The following is a 16,786-nucleotide window of genomic DNA, read 5'->3' on the forward strand; positions in this document are numbered from 1 at the left end:
CTTTTTCCCTGGCGATATATCACACCGATTTACTGTTTTATCAGTGAGAATTCCCATAAAGGTGCCTTGTCGTCGCCCCCCCTCCCCACTCCCAGGCTCCTTCTATTCTGGGCACAGGGTACAACTGGAATGTCTCTTAAACCCATTTGGCTGCCAAGAGAGGAGGCTGCTAAGTCACTGGGAGCCAACTATGTGACAGATTTCTTGGGACACGAGAGGAACCTTCCAGGGAAAAAAAATATTGGCTCATTTAGCGGCCAGAGCCCAGGAATCACTGAAACCCCTGGCATGTCAGATCAATGTGCTGCAAACTGGAACTAGAAATTAGGCACCTTCTCTTCTACATTCCCTCTTCCTTCTACATGCCAGGACAACTTCATGTGCCCCAATAGACCACCCACCATGTCCTACAGATACTCCAATCCTGCTATAGACTATGTTAACCAAATAGGACCCACTACAGAGTCCATCTTGTCCTACAGATACTCCCAAACTGCTATAGATCAAGTCAACCAAATGGGACCCACCACAGAACCCACCATGTCCTACAGATACTCCCATCCTGCAACAGAACAGGCCAACCTAATGGGACCCACCACAGAGCCCACATTCTCCTACAGCTATTCCCATCCTGCAAAAGAACAGGTCAACCCAATGGGACCCAACACAGAACCCACCATGTCCTACAGATACTTGCATCCTGCAATAGATAAAGTCAACCCAATGGGACCACCACAGAACCCACCTTGTCCTACAGATACTCCCATTCTGCTATAGCTCAGGCAAACCCAATGGGACACTGGAGAGCCCACTCTCTATAGGAGGATGATCTTGGAGATTGTATGCCCCCTATAAAGTCATGTCCTTGTGGACATAGAGGTTTAATGCCCAGCACTGCACATTTTCCTGGAAATACATCATTTACCCCTCTCTGTCTCTGTGCCACAGTTTCTGGAAGGTGCCCACTGTGCATAATGTTTGAGCTGATGGCCAATGAGAAGGGAGAGGGGACAATGGAAGTTGCACTGGGAACTTTAGGGACACGTGCAAGTGCAAGCTCTTGTGACCCATGTGAATGGTTGAAGCTTGGGGAGCCCCTGGGAGCCCAGTGGGATCCATCAGGCAGTACATAGGGATGAGCAGAGTGTGTACGTGCAGGGAGTTGCATTACAGGATACAATGGTGCCGGCTGCAGTACAAACCCCATGCACAGTCGCTGACATCAGCCCCATGAATATATGTAGAACCGTAGGAGCACAAACATTCAGCCACTTACCTATGAAGAGTATAGGGAAGGTGATGAAGAGCAGGAATACATGGGGGACCACATTGAGGGCATCCACAAAGCAGCCATTGTTCAGGACCCCCTTATCCACATTGTAAGCCTGCGAGTCGTTCTCATTGCCACAGAAAGCCAAGGACATGGTGCCACTGGGACAGCTCACAGAGGGGCACGAGGGGGCAAAGACCTTGTCCACTTGGGGTCTGGGATGGCACAGCAGGGAGGGTCTCCCTTGGGTACATCCAATGAATAGAGAAGGGCTGGGGGTAGATCCATACCAGCTCACAAAGGGCCACACTCTGCTGCCTCCATGCAACCCTTAAGTGCTGTGGCACAGGCAGGAGAGGAATGGGGCTCCGTCAGCACCCCGGCAGGAGACAGGTGAATCCCTCCAGCACCCACAGCAGGGGACAGGGGAGCCTCTCTGAGCACAAGCAGGAGGGCACAAGAGAGACACTTTCAGGACTCCCGGGAGGAGCAGAAGCAGCACTTTCATCACCCCCAGGTAGGGACAGAGGAGGTACCTTCAGCACCAGGAGGAGACACACAGAGGACAGGCAGGAGGGCACCTTGGGGTCAGCGGTGGTGTCCTTGCAGGGATGCTGTGCAGCAGCGAGCGGCAGCTCTGAGGGTCTCTGAGGGTCTCAGCTCTGCAGCAGCTCTGGAGCTGCTTTTGTGCTGGAGCAGCTGATCTGCTCTTAAAGGCACAGTGTCCTCCCTGTCATTGTGCAGTCAGAACACACTATAGGAAGCCAGGCACAGCCCCTGTGTTTGTCAACTGCCATCTGTCTCCAGCCTGCCATTTAACCCAATATCCATTTGCATTAGCTGCATTCACAGATTAACCACTTGTCTTAATGGGGACCAAGTGCCGTCAGTGAGAGTGATTAACTCCTGCACTGCTGGAACCTGGCTCATAGACGTGTAGATCGGCTCGTTTGGCGATGTTGCCAAACGAGCGAATCTCTCCCCGATATGCCCACATTGAAGTGGGCGATATTGGGCTGATCGGACCAGAGTGGAGGTCAAACAGTCGGTCGGATCGCGGGACCTGGTGCTTAACACCTGCACTACCAGAGCTTGGTGATAAACCACTGCACTGCTAAAAACCCCTGAACTGCCAGAACATGATGCACAACTCCTGCATTTCCTCAACCCAACACTTAACCCCTTCACTGTCGACACTTGGCAATTAACCCATGCACTGCTGGAAACCCCTCTACACTGCAAAAACCTGGCGCTTACCCCATGCAGTGCTGATACTTAGTGCTTAACCCCTGCACTGCCAGAGCCTGGTGCGCAACTCTTGCATTCCCACAAACCAGCACTTAAAGGAACAGTAATATCAAAATATGAAAGTGTTGCCCTGCACTGGAAAAACTGATCTGTTTGCTTCAGAAACACTAGTATAGTTTATATATAAAAATATAAAGATGCTGTGTAACAATGGTGGAAATTGAAAAAAGGCTATATGGCACAGGTTAAATAGTGGATAACAGATAACAACATTATGTTCTACAGAGCTTATCTTCTATCTGCTGTGTAACATGAATGGCTGCCCCCATTGCTACACAGCAGCTTATTTATATAAACAAAAGTAGTGTTTATGAAGCAAACTCAGCAGTTATACAAGTGCAGGGCAGCACTGCATTATATTTTAATTACTTTAAAACACTTTCATTTGTTCCTTTAACCCCCTTCACTACTGGAGCTTGGCTATTAACCCATGCACTGCTGGAACCTCTTACCCTCTACACCGCCGGTACCTGGTGATTAACCTCTGAACTGCTGCAATAAGGCTCTAAACTACTACACTGCTGGTGTGTGGCTCTTAACCCCTGCATTACTGTACATGACATTTAACCCCTTCCATGATGGTACCTCACAACTTCTGCACTGCTGCAATCTGCCTTTAGTGTTGAAACCTGCTACTTAACCTTTAAACTGCTGGAACCCAACAACTACTATTTTGCGGGAACCTGGCCATAAACAAACCCTTCAGTAATAGGATAGGACCTAACTCTTAACCCCAGCAATGCCATAATGATGCTCTTAACTCCTGCACTGCCATGACCTGGTTATTGAACTCTGCTCCATCATAACCTGGCTGTTAACTCTTGCACTGCTGGAACCTGGTTACTAGCTACTGAACTGCTGGCACCTTGTTGTTAACCCCTGCACTGCTATAACCTTATTAATAATCTCTTACCTTAGCACCAGGAAAATGACGCTGGACTCTTAACCCCTGTATTGCTGGAGCTTGGCTCTTTACCCTTTGCATTCTAGTAATATGCACTGCCAGAACCTAGCGGTTAACTCCTGCACTGCTGAAACCTGTACAAAAGGACCCTGATTCTGAAACTCTTTCCTGCTGAAATCAGACTCTTAACATTTGCAGTGCTGAGACATTGCGCTGCTGCACTCCAAGAATCAGCCTATTAACCCCTGCACTGCTATATCTTAAACTCTGCATTGCTGGACCCATTTTTGTGCTCTTTGATTCAAACTAATGTATCTGTGTTTAATGAAATCCAAAATCCAAAAGGAAGAATGTGAGGATCTCCAAAAATCAAACAAATATTATTTAAAAAAGTAGAACCAGGTTCTATGTCCTAATAAATTTCTACTTTTTTGGATTTAGTGTCTTGGATTTTGCACCTTGGGACTGAGGTGAACTGTGAGTTAATCTCCTTGCTATTTACCTAATCATGACATTTTTTGGTATTTAGAGTGGTACCATTTACATTATATATATTTTTTCTTGTGGCAGCACACACTCCCATTTTCCTTTAATGCATGGGGGTCTGATTAATGTGATTAATGGGATGTCTCTGCTTTAAGCTGCTCCTTTGATTCTGGTTGTAATAACAGACAATTTATATCCAACACTAGTGGTGGTGGTGGGGTTATTTAGAGAACAGAGACTATAATATGGGCCCCTTTGAGATGATGTTACACAGACACTGTATAAGGGAGGGCCCAAACATGCACCATAATAAACTGTTGATTTTGTCCCATTTTGCCAATACTGTATTGAGTCAGTTGTTTATTGCCATGTATATGGCACCTGTATATGGCCATTTAGTGTTGGCCAATGAGTGTCGCTGTTGGTCAGTGCATGGTTTAATGGTACGTGAGCAACCAAAGAGTGATGGCTCCTCACTTCCCGGGGTTCGATCGTTATAGTTGTTGGTCTGAGCAATTAGAACAAAAAAGGTGAACACAATATGTATGGCCCCTTGTATGGGTTCTTTTTAGTCTGCCATGAAGCAAAACCTCATGGATTAACTGAAAGGTTAGCAACGACATTGGTTGCTTAGGCAATATTAATTATAGGGAGACTGATAAAGTGTGCAAAAAAATTCAAAACTAAAACAAAGCTCAACTTGTTGCCAATGATATATTTAGTTAAAAAAGAAAACAGGGAGTGGTGGGACCTTGGTATCCGGGGGAACTGAATTGGTTGATAGAAACAGGAAAAAGCAGAGATTCATTGACTTCACTGCCTCCTGTAAATACTCAACCCTTTAGGATTTTTGCATATATTACACAATGGAAATTAAATTGGTTTAATTGGGAATGTCAATGACCCACACAAATGAGTCGATCATGCTGGACTGGGGAAAACTTGATTTACCCCCCTCCATTTGCACTGAAACAACTAGATCTGGTGCAACCAACTGCCTTCACTGGGTGCAGTTCAATCAGTTAATTATGTGACAACTGATGGGTCACATGACCTTAAGGAAATAACTGCTGCACCCCGGGATGTGGAAGGGCCCAGACTTTGTCAGACAACAAAGAGTAAGAATAAGACCCGGGGAAGCACCAATCAGGGATGGACAGGGTCTAAAATATACCTGAAAATTCATCCACTGGAGCAGCATTAAATATATTATTTCATCTGCCTGGCCACATCCAATAATATCATGCAAGCCCAGCATAACCCACCAATCACAGTTCTGGGTGTCCCAGGGCCCTCTCTGCCATGGGGCCCCTCATCTGCACCACCTCTAATGTTCTAAATGCAGTAACACATGGCAACCAATCTGATGTTTGCTTTCAGACACAAGAACTGCTCCCTGCTGATTGGTTGCTATGGGTTACTAGACTGATTTTGCAGCTTTTATTGCATCACCCCTTAGTCCAAGAAGGTGGTGACGATTTTCATGTTTATCAGTAACTAACAGCTCGACTGGTGCACCCCCCCCTTTTATTTCAACTTCCCCACTTGTAATATCCCCCAGCACCATAATATAATGTCCCTCCTAGCACCATAATATAATATCCCCCCAGCACCATAATATAATGTCCCCCCAGCACCATAATATAAGGTCCCCCAGCACCGTAATATAAGGTTCCTCCATGCACCATAATATATTGTCATCATCCCCCAGCACCTTATGCAAACATATAAATAGACAGTAAATGGCTGTGATGTTTCTGGTTAATAAACATCTGAGAAACTTGAGCCAGACAGTTCCAGGGTCATGTGAGGATCTGCCCCAGGCCAACAATATTCAATTAACCCCCCAATAAATTGTGCCCCCCGCACACATTACTCTTTGGGTGCTGCAGCAAATGCAATTTCCATGTCAGACTCAGACACAAAGTCTCGGCCTCAGAAACCAAATCACTTCCCGAGTGCCGCACTGGCCTTGTGCTACTGGTCAACTCTCATGACTCATTAGCCACGTGGCTTCATCCAACTCATCAATAATAAATGTGTCCTCTGTTTATTTACAGCACTGCTGCGAGGGATTAACTTCTTCTCACATACTCACTGTGTCACAGGGGGTACTGATAATGGAGTAACTGTCATGGGGCCCCACATAGAGCCCAGACTCACAGTGTAGTAATTTAAGGAATGTTGGGAAAAAAGATAAAGGTGATAGATAAGATGGAGACAGTAGGGCAAGATGGAGACAGTAGGGTAAGATGGAGGCAGTAGGACAAGATGGACACAGTAGGACGAGATGGACACATTGGGCGAGATGGAGACAGTAGGGTATGATGGAGGCAGTAGGGTATGATGGAGGCAGTAGGGCAAGATGGAGACAGTAGGGCAAGATGGAGGCAGTAGGGCAAGATGGAGGCAGTAGGACATGATGGAGACCGTAGGACAAGACTGAGACAGTAGGACAAGATTGAGACAGTAGGATGCGATGGACACATTGGGGTGAAATGGTGACAGTAGGGCAAGATGGAGACAGTAGGGTGAGATGGAGACAGTAGGACGAGATAGAGACAGTAGGACGAGATGGACACATTGGAGTGAGATGGAGACAGTAGGGCAAGATGGAGACAGTAGGACAAGATGGAGGCAGTAGGGTAAGATGGAGGCAGTAGAGCAAGATGGAGGCAGTAGGACATGATGGAGACCGTAGGACAAGACTGAGACAGTAGGACGAGATAGAGACAGTAGGACGAGATGGACACATTGGGGTGAGATGGAGACAGTAGGGTAAGATGGAGACAGTAGAGCGAGATGGAAACAGTAGGGTAAGAGGGAGACAGTAGGACAAGATGGAGACAGTAGAACAAGATGGAGACAGTAGGGCGAGATGGAGACAGTAGGGCGAGATGGAGACAGTAGGGTAAGATGGAGAATGTAGGGCGGAGACAGTAGGGCGAGGTGGAGACAGTAGGGTATGATGGAGACTGTAGAACGAAATGGAGACAGTAAGGTAAGATGGAGACAGTAGGGTAAGATGGAGACAGTAGGACAAGATGGAGACAGTAAGGCAAGATGGAGACAGTAAGGCGAGATGGAGACAGTAGGGTAAGATGGAGACTATAGGGCGGAGACAGTAGGGCGAAATAGAGACAGTAGGGTATGATGGAGACTGTAGAACGAAATGGAGACAGTAAGCGAGATAGAGACAGAAGGGCGAGATGAAGACAGTAGGACAGTAGGGCAAGATGGAGACAGTAGGACGAAATGGTGACAATAGGACGAGATGGAGAGTAGGGTATAGTAGGGTATGATGAAGACAGTTGGGCAAGATGGAGTTTACAGGTATCCCAGAAGGGCCAGTCAAACTCCCAGCAATCACTGAGAGTCAAGGAAAAAGGAGTAGACAGAGGATAATATTTTGCGTTATAATCATGAGGATTTGGCATTAGTTCCAATGTTTGGCAAAGTCACTCTAACCTGTGTTTTAGATAATAGTAACAGTTTCCATAAAGACCAGCCCAGTCCCAGGAGTTCTCCTTATTCCTATATAATGTATATATCTTCCTGCCTTTATATGGTGAAGTTTGTACAGTGCAGAGAGCAGTGTATAAGAATTGGGTGCAGCACCAACATGTTCCCCAGCGCTGTACAATCAGTAAGGAACTCAGACACTGAGACACCAGCAGGGGCCACACTATCAGTCAATCGGATTTCCATCCTTTCCCAGTTACACACTCCCACTTGATTCCCCGGGTGCCACTGCCCCAATGGCCAACTACAGCAACACAAGATTTATGGCCCAATAATTAATCTTTATAGTGAGAAAGAGCCCAGCAGTGCCCCACCGGGAATGAGTATTAAACTCTGGGACAATTCCCTGTCGCTCAGAACTGCCCCAGGGGGGTAAAAGCTGAGGCTGCTGTTTCTCAGGGTATGCTATGCTATGTCTCATAATAAACTCCCACCAGAGCTGGACTTGGGGACACCCACAGCACCAACCTAAGGAGAAGGAAGCACAACGCCCATTGGCCTCAAAATTCCCCCTGGGCGAATATAAACCAATAGAAATAAAGGGGCTAATGCACCATCACCATCATTCATTTCTATAGGGGCAGCAAGTGGGGCAGAGCTTTATATTTATTACATGTCATGCACTTCAAAAGCAACACTCACACATTTTCTGGGCAGTGAGGGGCAGTTAAGGGTACATAGACCCCCAAAAAATGCCAAAAGGCCAAAGGCCTTCAGCACCAGAGAGACTCGTGTAAAAAAGGCAGATAAAGGTTCCTCGTATTCAGTGTTCGCAGCAACTCCCTACATCCTTCTGGCAGCTGAAGGTTAAAGGAAAACTATACCACCCAAACAATGTAGGTCTCTATAAAAATATATTGCATAAAACGGCTCATAGGTAAAAATCCTGCGTGTTTAAATAAACCATTTTCATAATAATATACTTTTTTAGTAGTATGTGCGGATGGGTAATCATAAATAGAAAATTGCCATTTTAAAAAATAAGGGCTGGCCTTTGGGATCGTAGGATTCACAGTGCACACAAACAAACTAAACAAACCAAACAAACCATACATGTTGGGTCACATGAACCAATTAACAGACAGAGTTCTGACTTTTGCCTCCTCACTTCTTCCTGTTATAGTTGCGGTATTTCTGGTCAGGTCAGGTGATCTCTGAGGCAGCACACAGACCATCACAAAATGGTGGTTCAAGGCAAGAGATGTAAAAGGGCAATATTTACTTAACTATATGTACCATTTGGTAAGATTCTTTAATATGCCGCTTAATATGATATAAACTATCTTTTGCTTAAGTATTTATTTTGGGGGTATAGTTTTCCTTTAAGGTGAAAAAATAATGAGACTTAAAATAGCCAGGCCGGGATTTGTGGGAAGGCCACCTAGGCCCAAGCCTAGGGCGGCAGGATTTTAGGGGGGCGGCATGCTGCCCAACCACACCCACATTGGTGGGGATGCACAGGAGATACAATCTCCATGAAAATTTGCACGAATAAAGGGGAGGGGACAGGGGCGACAAATGGCAGTGGGCCTAGGGGTGTCCGCTATGTAAATCCGGCCCTGAAAATAGCTGGTATTCTGCTTCCAGTCTCTGGCCCGTGGCTCCCCTTTGGCCTTGACAGCTAATGCTTTGAGTGAGAGGGATTTAATGGCAGGTCTCAGACACTGATACACCAGCAGGGGCCACACTCCCAGTCAATCAGATTCCTAGCCTTTCCCAGTTACATGTGGCTGCCAGAAGAACACTCACCCCTCTCCATCCATTTATACCCAGAGGTACTGGCAAGCCAGGGGCCACACAAATAGACCCAGAGAAGGATGACTCATGAGACTCAGTGTTCTGGAGTAAAAGCTGCCCCCCCCCCCATGTTTATCTGTACTACCCAGTCCCTTCATAGTCAGCCTCTCTCCAGGGCAAAAGTATTATAACTAGGCCCTTCTACAAACGTATTTGTATGGAGAAGTGAGAGCTGCCATACTTACTGGGAAACACTTATTTGGCCCCACACGGACACAGATATAAGGGGGGTAACAGCAGTTTAAATACTTCCAGGCTCTTTGTTTCAAGTTACCGGCCCTTTAAATCTACTACTGACAACGACCAATTCCAAAGGATCTTTCCCCAATTTCCTGCTAATTAAATATATTAATTAACTAATTGTCTTCCGTGATCTTAATCCCCATTTACCGTTTTTTCTCTCTGTATCACTAATCTCCCCCACTGGTTAGAATCCCAGTCTGTGGCCCCTGGGGGACAGAGTCATTTGCAAGCAAAGCGTGGGAACTGCAGGCTGCTGACTGTACCGCAATAACAACAAGCAGCATGTTCTGGCACTTGGTTCATTTGGCCAAAGGGTATAAAGGGTTAATCTCCCAGATGTTGCACTGACGTCTGTTACTGTAGCCCCAATCGGTTTTGACCCCTTATTGCATGGTAACTGTGTGTGTGGGGGAAGCTAAGTTCCCTATCACATTCCCATCACTCCCTGTCCCAGTGAGCTTACAATCTAACGTCCCTATCACATTCCCATCAGTCCCTGCCCAAGTGAGTTTACAATCTAAGGTCCCTATCACATTCCCATCAGATCTGCCTCAGTGACCTTACAATCTAAGGTCCCTATCACATTCCCATCAGTCCCTGCCCCAGTGAGCTTACAATCTAAGGTCCCTATCACATTCCCATCAGTCCCTGCCCCAGCGAGTGACAGAGTATAAAGTTCTCACACAGAACATTTTTGGTAGGGTTGCCATATTGTTTAAAGGGATGTGCAACAATATTGTAGGTGGGATGCTGAGAGGGGGGTCTCTGGCGTCCCCCACATTTTTGAAACCCTGGCCTCCTGTAGTTAATGGGAAGAAGTTATGGAGGTGCGGGGGAGTGCAGATAAATGAGTCCGTTCCGACTCAACAGCAAAAAGTAATTTATCGAGCAGAGACGCCAAGGAGAGAATCTGCAGTTGTCTCTGTGACACTTTCCCTTTAGGACTGTGCCTGTGATATCACTGGGCAGTGGCGAAACTAGATATTACTGGGCCCCACAGCAAATTTCAGGCCCCCAAAATATCTAGAGTATGACCTGTTTTAACAATATGTATTGAAATTGTATATGAATTAGGGCCTTATGCGGCCCCTATTCCTTCTGGGGCCCCCTGCAGTCGCAGGGTCTGCTTCTTCTGTAGTTACGCCCATGGAACTGGGGGTCCAATGGCCCAGGGCCCTTATATAGATACACCCAAACACCCCGTCTCATTTAGCACATTCCATCCTTCTAATAAACCAGCACCGAGACACTGTCCAGGTCCATTCTCTGGGGTAAATCATTTCATGAAGCAAATGGCGTGGTCACACCGACCTTCCCTGCACCCCCACCGCACGGCGGCCATGTGTCAAATTTGTCCATTAGTCCAAGCAGCAAATTAGTCCATATAAAGTCATGTAAAACAAACAGTCATAAGTGGAGCAGAGTTTCCTTAATGAATGATGGTGGAGCACAGGAAACAAGGGCAGTGCCACACATTATACCCACATTGCACACATGGGACCTTAGATTGTAAGCTCAATGGGCAGGGACTGATGGGAATGTGATAGGAACCTTAGATTGTAAGCTCACTGGGGCTGGGACTGATGGGAATGTGATAGGGTCCTTAGATTGTAAGCTCACTGGGACAGGGAGTGATGGGACTGTGATCGGGAGCTTAGATTGTAAACTCAGTGGGGCAGATCTGATGGGAATGTGATAAGGAGCTTAGATTGTAAGCTCACTGTGGTAGATCTGATGGGAATGTGACCGGGAGCTTAGATTGTAAGGGCAAGAGGAGACTATAGACTACAGGCTCCCTTGCACCCATTGCTAAATGAGCCCCCCAATATTGGGGGCAGGGTCATTGTTCCCTTTAGGTTGGGCAGACACAGTGCAGAGAGAAGGAATGAAGAGAGGGAACAACAGATCCGATTCTGGTTGAGTGGTAACCCCATTACCCAAACAGCAATGACTCCCCATTGCACCTGCAGATCCTTTCATTGACTCTAAAATATTCCCAATCTTTTCTCTGGGAGCATCTGGAACAGAAAGCCATTGGGTCAGACCTACAGACCAATCAGCACTGTTGGCTGTCAGAGCATGTTAGGAGTTGTATGCCAATGATATGTACAGGGACAGTTGTGCGTTAGTAGGAAAGTGATTGGAGGTTTTGTCTCCAGGCAGCAGTGCAGTGTGCGACTCCAGACACCCTTGTATATATACAGCGCAATTAAATCTCTCATAAATGTCATAAATCTCCCTAAATCCCCTCATTCCATTACCCCCCCCCCCCCTATAGTTTCCACTGCTGTTTTGCTTCATTAGACCACAGGACAGGCAGTGTGAAACTGGCATCACATCATTAAAATATATTGGTACCTCACTGGGGGGGGGGGCTAGGGTTGCCACCTGGCCGGTATTTTACCGGTCTGGCCGGTAAAAATTATGCTTGGTGCCAATGTTATTAATAGGAAAAAAGGGTAAAAATATAGAAAGGCCGGTATTTTTTTCTAGAAAAGGTGGCAACCCTGGGGGGGGGGGCAGGAGCCTGGGCCCCATGGTGCTATAGGGAGGAGCGCAATGATAATGAGATGCTTGCACCCATAGGTGCTGCACTGCCACTAAACAATAAGAGTCAATGTACACCTGAATGTGACCAGGTAATATAATTTAATTATTCACACACAGCTACTGTTTCCTTCATTCCCCCAGTTTCCTTGTGCTGCAGGGATGAAAAATAAGGGCACATTGGGGTTCACACCACAGCTCACATGATGCTGAGTTAGTCACATGCCTGGAGGGAAGCAGATAGGCCGAGGCTTAGAATCACATGACTGGAAGAAAGCCGATAGGACCAGGTTTAGAATCACATGACTGGAAGGAAGCAGATTGGCCCAGGGTTAGAATCACATGACTGGAAGAAAGCAGATAGGCCCAGGGTTAGAATCACATGACTGGAAGGAAGCAGATAGGCCTAGGGTTAGAATTGCGTGACTGGAAGGAAGAAGATAGACCCAGGGTTAGAATCACGTATCTGGAAGGAAGCAGATATGCCCCGGGTTAGAATCACATGCCTGGAAGAAAGCAGATAGGACCATGTTTCTATTCACATGACTGGAAGGAAGCAGATAGGCCTAGGGTTAGAATCACGTGACTGGAAGGAAGCAGATAGGCCCAGGGTTAGAATCACATGACTGGAAGAAAGCAGATAGGCCTAGGGTTAGAATCACATGACTGGAAGGAAGTAGATAGGCCCAGGGTTAGAATCACGTGTTTGGAAGGAAGCAGAAAGGCCCAGGGTTAACATCACGACTGGAAGGAAGCAGATAGGCCCAACAATACAATCAGGAATGGACTAGGAGTCAAAATAGGCCCTGGCTTTTCAAGTACACAGAGGCCCAAACAGCTTCCTATCAGCCCAATAACTAGTTACTAGTTACTGTACTGCTGGGCCTGAACATCTCTATCTGCAACTGGATCCTAGACTTCCTGACCTAGAGACCTCAGGTAGTCCGAATAGGAAAAAACACCTCCAGTACCATCACACTGAGTACAGGTGCTCCCCAAGGTTGTGTGCTTAGTACACTGCTGTTCACACTGCTGACTCATGACTGTGTGGCAAGTCATGGATCCAATCACAACATCAAGTTCGCTGATGATACAACCGTAGTAGGTCTCGTCACCAAGAACAACAAGTCAGCATATAGACAAGAGGTGAAATGGCTAACAGACTGGTGCAAAGTCAACAATCTGTCTATGAATACAAACAAAACAAAGGAAATAGTTGTTGACTTCAGGAGAACACGTGGGGATCATTCTCCACTGTACATTGACGGATCTCCGGTGGAACTTGTCAAAACCAAATTCCTTGGGGTACATCTGGCGGAGAACCTCTCCTGGTCCCTTAACACCAGCTCTATAGTGTAGTGATCTTCTACAGAGGGTCTATTGAAAGCATTTTATGCAGCTACATCACTACCTGGTATGGAAACTGCTCTGTATCAGATCGCAAGATCCTGCAGCGGGTGGTGAGGACAGCGGAAAAGATCATTGGGGTCTCGCTTCCTGCCATTATGGATATTTACTACACCCGCTGTCTCCAGAAGGCTACCAGCATTGTCAGGGATAGCACCCACCCTGCACATGATCTCTTTACCCTCCTGCCATCCTGTAAAAGGTACCGCAGTATTCGAGCGCTGACTTCCAAAATGCAAAACAGTCTATTTCCACAAGCCATCAGGTATCTCAACTCCCAAGGACTGAACTGAATATTTTCATAAGGAACTGAAATGTCCACTTTGCCCAGCATGACCGTGTGCTAGAGTTGTTGTTTAGCACCGGGGGGTTCTGGAGGAACGCCATTTCGTTTCTACTATGTACTGTATTTACTGTATATGGCTGAAATGACAATAAAATCCACTTGACTTGACTTGACTTCTATTGAGCCCGGCACAGGCATTTCCAGCAGGCAGTGGTACAGAGGATTCTGCCAGGTACCTTGTGAGACTTCCAGCCCTGCCTTGTTGCTAGGCATAGGTTAACACTAGAAACCAGACAAAGAGTTGCACACATAATTCACAGACTGAAAAGACTCCCAGTCACCCCAATATAAACACTGAGCGGAAACTCACGGGGGAGGGGGGCAGCAGAAATGAGGGATCAGGTGTAACAGGATGAGGGCCCTTCCCCTATTCCCATGCACTCAGTCCATTGGCCCTTTGTGTCGGGTTACTTGGAGGCCCAGATGTCGGCAGATGTTCAGTGGAGACCAAGTAAGCGTTGGGGAGGTCGTGGGGCCCGGCAGTTGTTATGTAACCAGAGGGGAAAGGTCAGTAGGAAACAATCTCATTACTGAGCTCAGCGGCCACCGCTCTACGTGATCAAAACACAAAGCTGGGACATGGGGTAATGTCATGTCTGAGGGGCCCTCCTGCTGCTGCATCATCTGGGTTAAAGGGGAAGTTAATTTACACATAGATGATTAGTACAGCAAATTTAGGGGGTTGTTCCTGCTGAATTGTGCGTGGTACAGGGGAATACCTATGCTGCCATAGTTTTATGGGATCTCTCTGTACAGACTATGAGCAAACATAGGGGGCTGTTTCTGCTGAACTGTGTTTAGTACAGGGGAATACCTATGCTGTTGTAGTTTTATGGGATCTCTCTATACAGACTATGAGCAAACTTAGGGGGATTTTATGCACCCCAGTAAATGTGACCATTGTGTCCATTGAAATAGATGTAGGATTGGGGGCTGCAGGGTAAGTGCTTCTCATTCTCAGGGGGGTGCAGAGTCTGGCACCCAGGACACTTTCTTAAGGTCCCCATACATGGAGAGATCCGCTCGTTTGGCGATGTCGCCAAACAAGCGGATCTCCCTCCGATATGCCCACCTTGAGGTGGGCAATATCGGGCTGATCCGATCGTGGGCCCTAGGGCCCAATGATCGGATCCTAGCATTCGCAAACGGGCGGTCGGATCTCGGGACCGCATCAACGAACAGATGCGGCCGCGATCCGACGGGATTTTTAATCCCATCCGATCGAGATCTGGCCGAAGCCCGTCGGGGGCCCCCATACACGGGCCAATAAGCTGCCGACTCGGTCTGTCGGCAGCTTTTATCGGCCCGTGTATGGCCACCTTTACCCTTGGATTGGGTAAAATTACGACTCCCAGTGTCTGTTTATTTCTGTTTACTAAACCACTTCTAGGTTCCATGGAAAAGGTCTATGGGTATGGGATTGCTATTGGGAGTTGGATCAGAATCACAGAACCAGTAGATAAAGATTTTGCCCATGGCCCCGGCGAGTTCTCTGCAGCTGTAACTGAATTAGTTGAATGAAAGTGTTGATTCTGTGGTGCAACTAACTCCTTCGCCGCCCGGTAAAAACTGTGTGTAACAATCATCAGGCGTTATCAGACTCTCCTTTATCAACTCCAAGGTCAGGGGCCCTGTGGCCCTATTACATGAGAGCCCCAGACCCACCTGCCATAGATACATTAGGGGTCACTGTAGTGTGGCAGTGCCCTCTTGTGGTAAAGCATTTGCTTTTGAAAAGTGATAGAATTTTCTCGCTATCATCTGCTGTGGGAAATACAATCATCATCCAATAAATTCTCTCTTCAGCCCCATTGTCCCTTCCTTTCTTCCTTCCTTGTCACATCTACTGTTTGATTGTTACATTGTAACGAACTGTCTGAATTCCAGCCGTGCCCTCTTCTCTCCCTTCTATATTTCTCATCTCTAGGGATGTCGCGGACTGTTCGCCCGCGAACTAATTCGCGCGAACATCGGCCGTTCGCGTCCGCCGAATGTTCGCGAACGTCGCGCGACGTTCGCCAATTTGGGTTCGCCTTAGCTGGCGCTTATTTTTGCCCTCTCACCCCAGACCAGCAGATACATGGCAGCCAATCAGGAAGCTCTCCCTCCTGGACCACCCCCACACCCCCTGGACCACTCCCCTTCCATATATAAACTGAAGCCCTGCAGCGTTTTTTCATTCTGCCTGTGTGTGCTTGGAAGAGCTAGTGTAGGGAGAGAGCTGTTTAGTGATTTGAGGGACAGTTGATAGTAACTTTGCTGGCTAGTAATCTACTTGATACTGCTCTGTATTGTAGGGACAGAACTCTGCAGGGATTTGAGGGACAGTGAGTTTAGGTTAGTTAGCTTTGCTGACTAGTAATCTACCTTCTACTGCAGTGCTCTGTATGTAGCTGCTGTGGGCACTGCTTCTGATCTCATCTGCTGACTGCTGTAATAACCCAATAGTCCTTGTAAGGACTGCTTTTATTTTATTTTTTGTTTTTTTACTTTGCTACTATAAGAGCCCAGTGCTATTAGTCTAGCTGTGTTGGGGAGTGGGACTGGTGTGCTGCTCCTCCTAGTAGTTCACCACTACCAGCACCAACCAGAGTCAAAATTGTTACAAAGTATCTTATTTGCACCTGTTAGCTGTTCTGAGCTCTCTGCCAAAAGCTAATTAAGTTAGAAACTGTTTTTTTTCTGGCTGTTCAGTTCAGAGAAAAGAGGGACTAGTGTGCTGCTCCTCCTAGTAGTTCACCACTACCAGCACCAACCAGAGTCAAAATTGTTACAAAGTATCTTATTTGCACCTGTTAGCTGTTCTGAGCTCTCTGCCAAAAGCCAATTAAGTTAGAAACTGGTTTTTTTCTGGCTGTTCAGTGCAGAGAAAAGAGGGACTTTCCAGTACAAAAGAGGGACAGGGGGTTGAATGGTCAAAAGAGGGACAGTTGGGAGGTATGCAAGTGCCACCTAG

At 46.9% G+C, this 16,786-nt stretch overlaps 1 protein-coding gene across 7 annotated transcripts in view; it reads right to left on the reverse strand.

The window, feature by feature from the left end:
• The window catches only part of LOC108714951 (ATP-binding cassette sub-family C member 8), a 79,984-nt gene that overhangs the window by 52,558 nt on the left and 10,640 nt on the right, over positions 1 to 16,786 (reverse strand). For 3 of the 7 annotated variants that reach the window (XM_041561046.1, XM_041561044.1, XM_041561042.1), the window contains exon 1: positions 1,277 to 2,107. The exons of 1 other annotated variant lie outside the window; for it this stretch is intronic. In XM_041561046.1, the coding sequence (XP_041416980.1) occupies positions 1,277 to 1,424 (148 nt within the window). In that variant the 5' untranslated portion in view covers positions 1,425 to 2,107. Of the gene's footprint in view, positions 1 to 1,276; positions 2,109 to 16,786 lie in introns of those variants that run through there. 3 more of the 7 variants (XM_041561041.1, XM_041561045.1, XM_041561040.1) reach the window with 2 other exon arrangements.

Source organism: Xenopus laevis, chromosome 4S (assembly GCF_017654675.1).
Source record: "Xenopus laevis strain J_2021 chromosome 4S, Xenopus_laevis_v10.1, whole genome shotgun sequence".
Lineage (NCBI taxonomy): Eukaryota > Metazoa > Chordata > Amphibia > Anura > Pipidae > Xenopus > Xenopus laevis.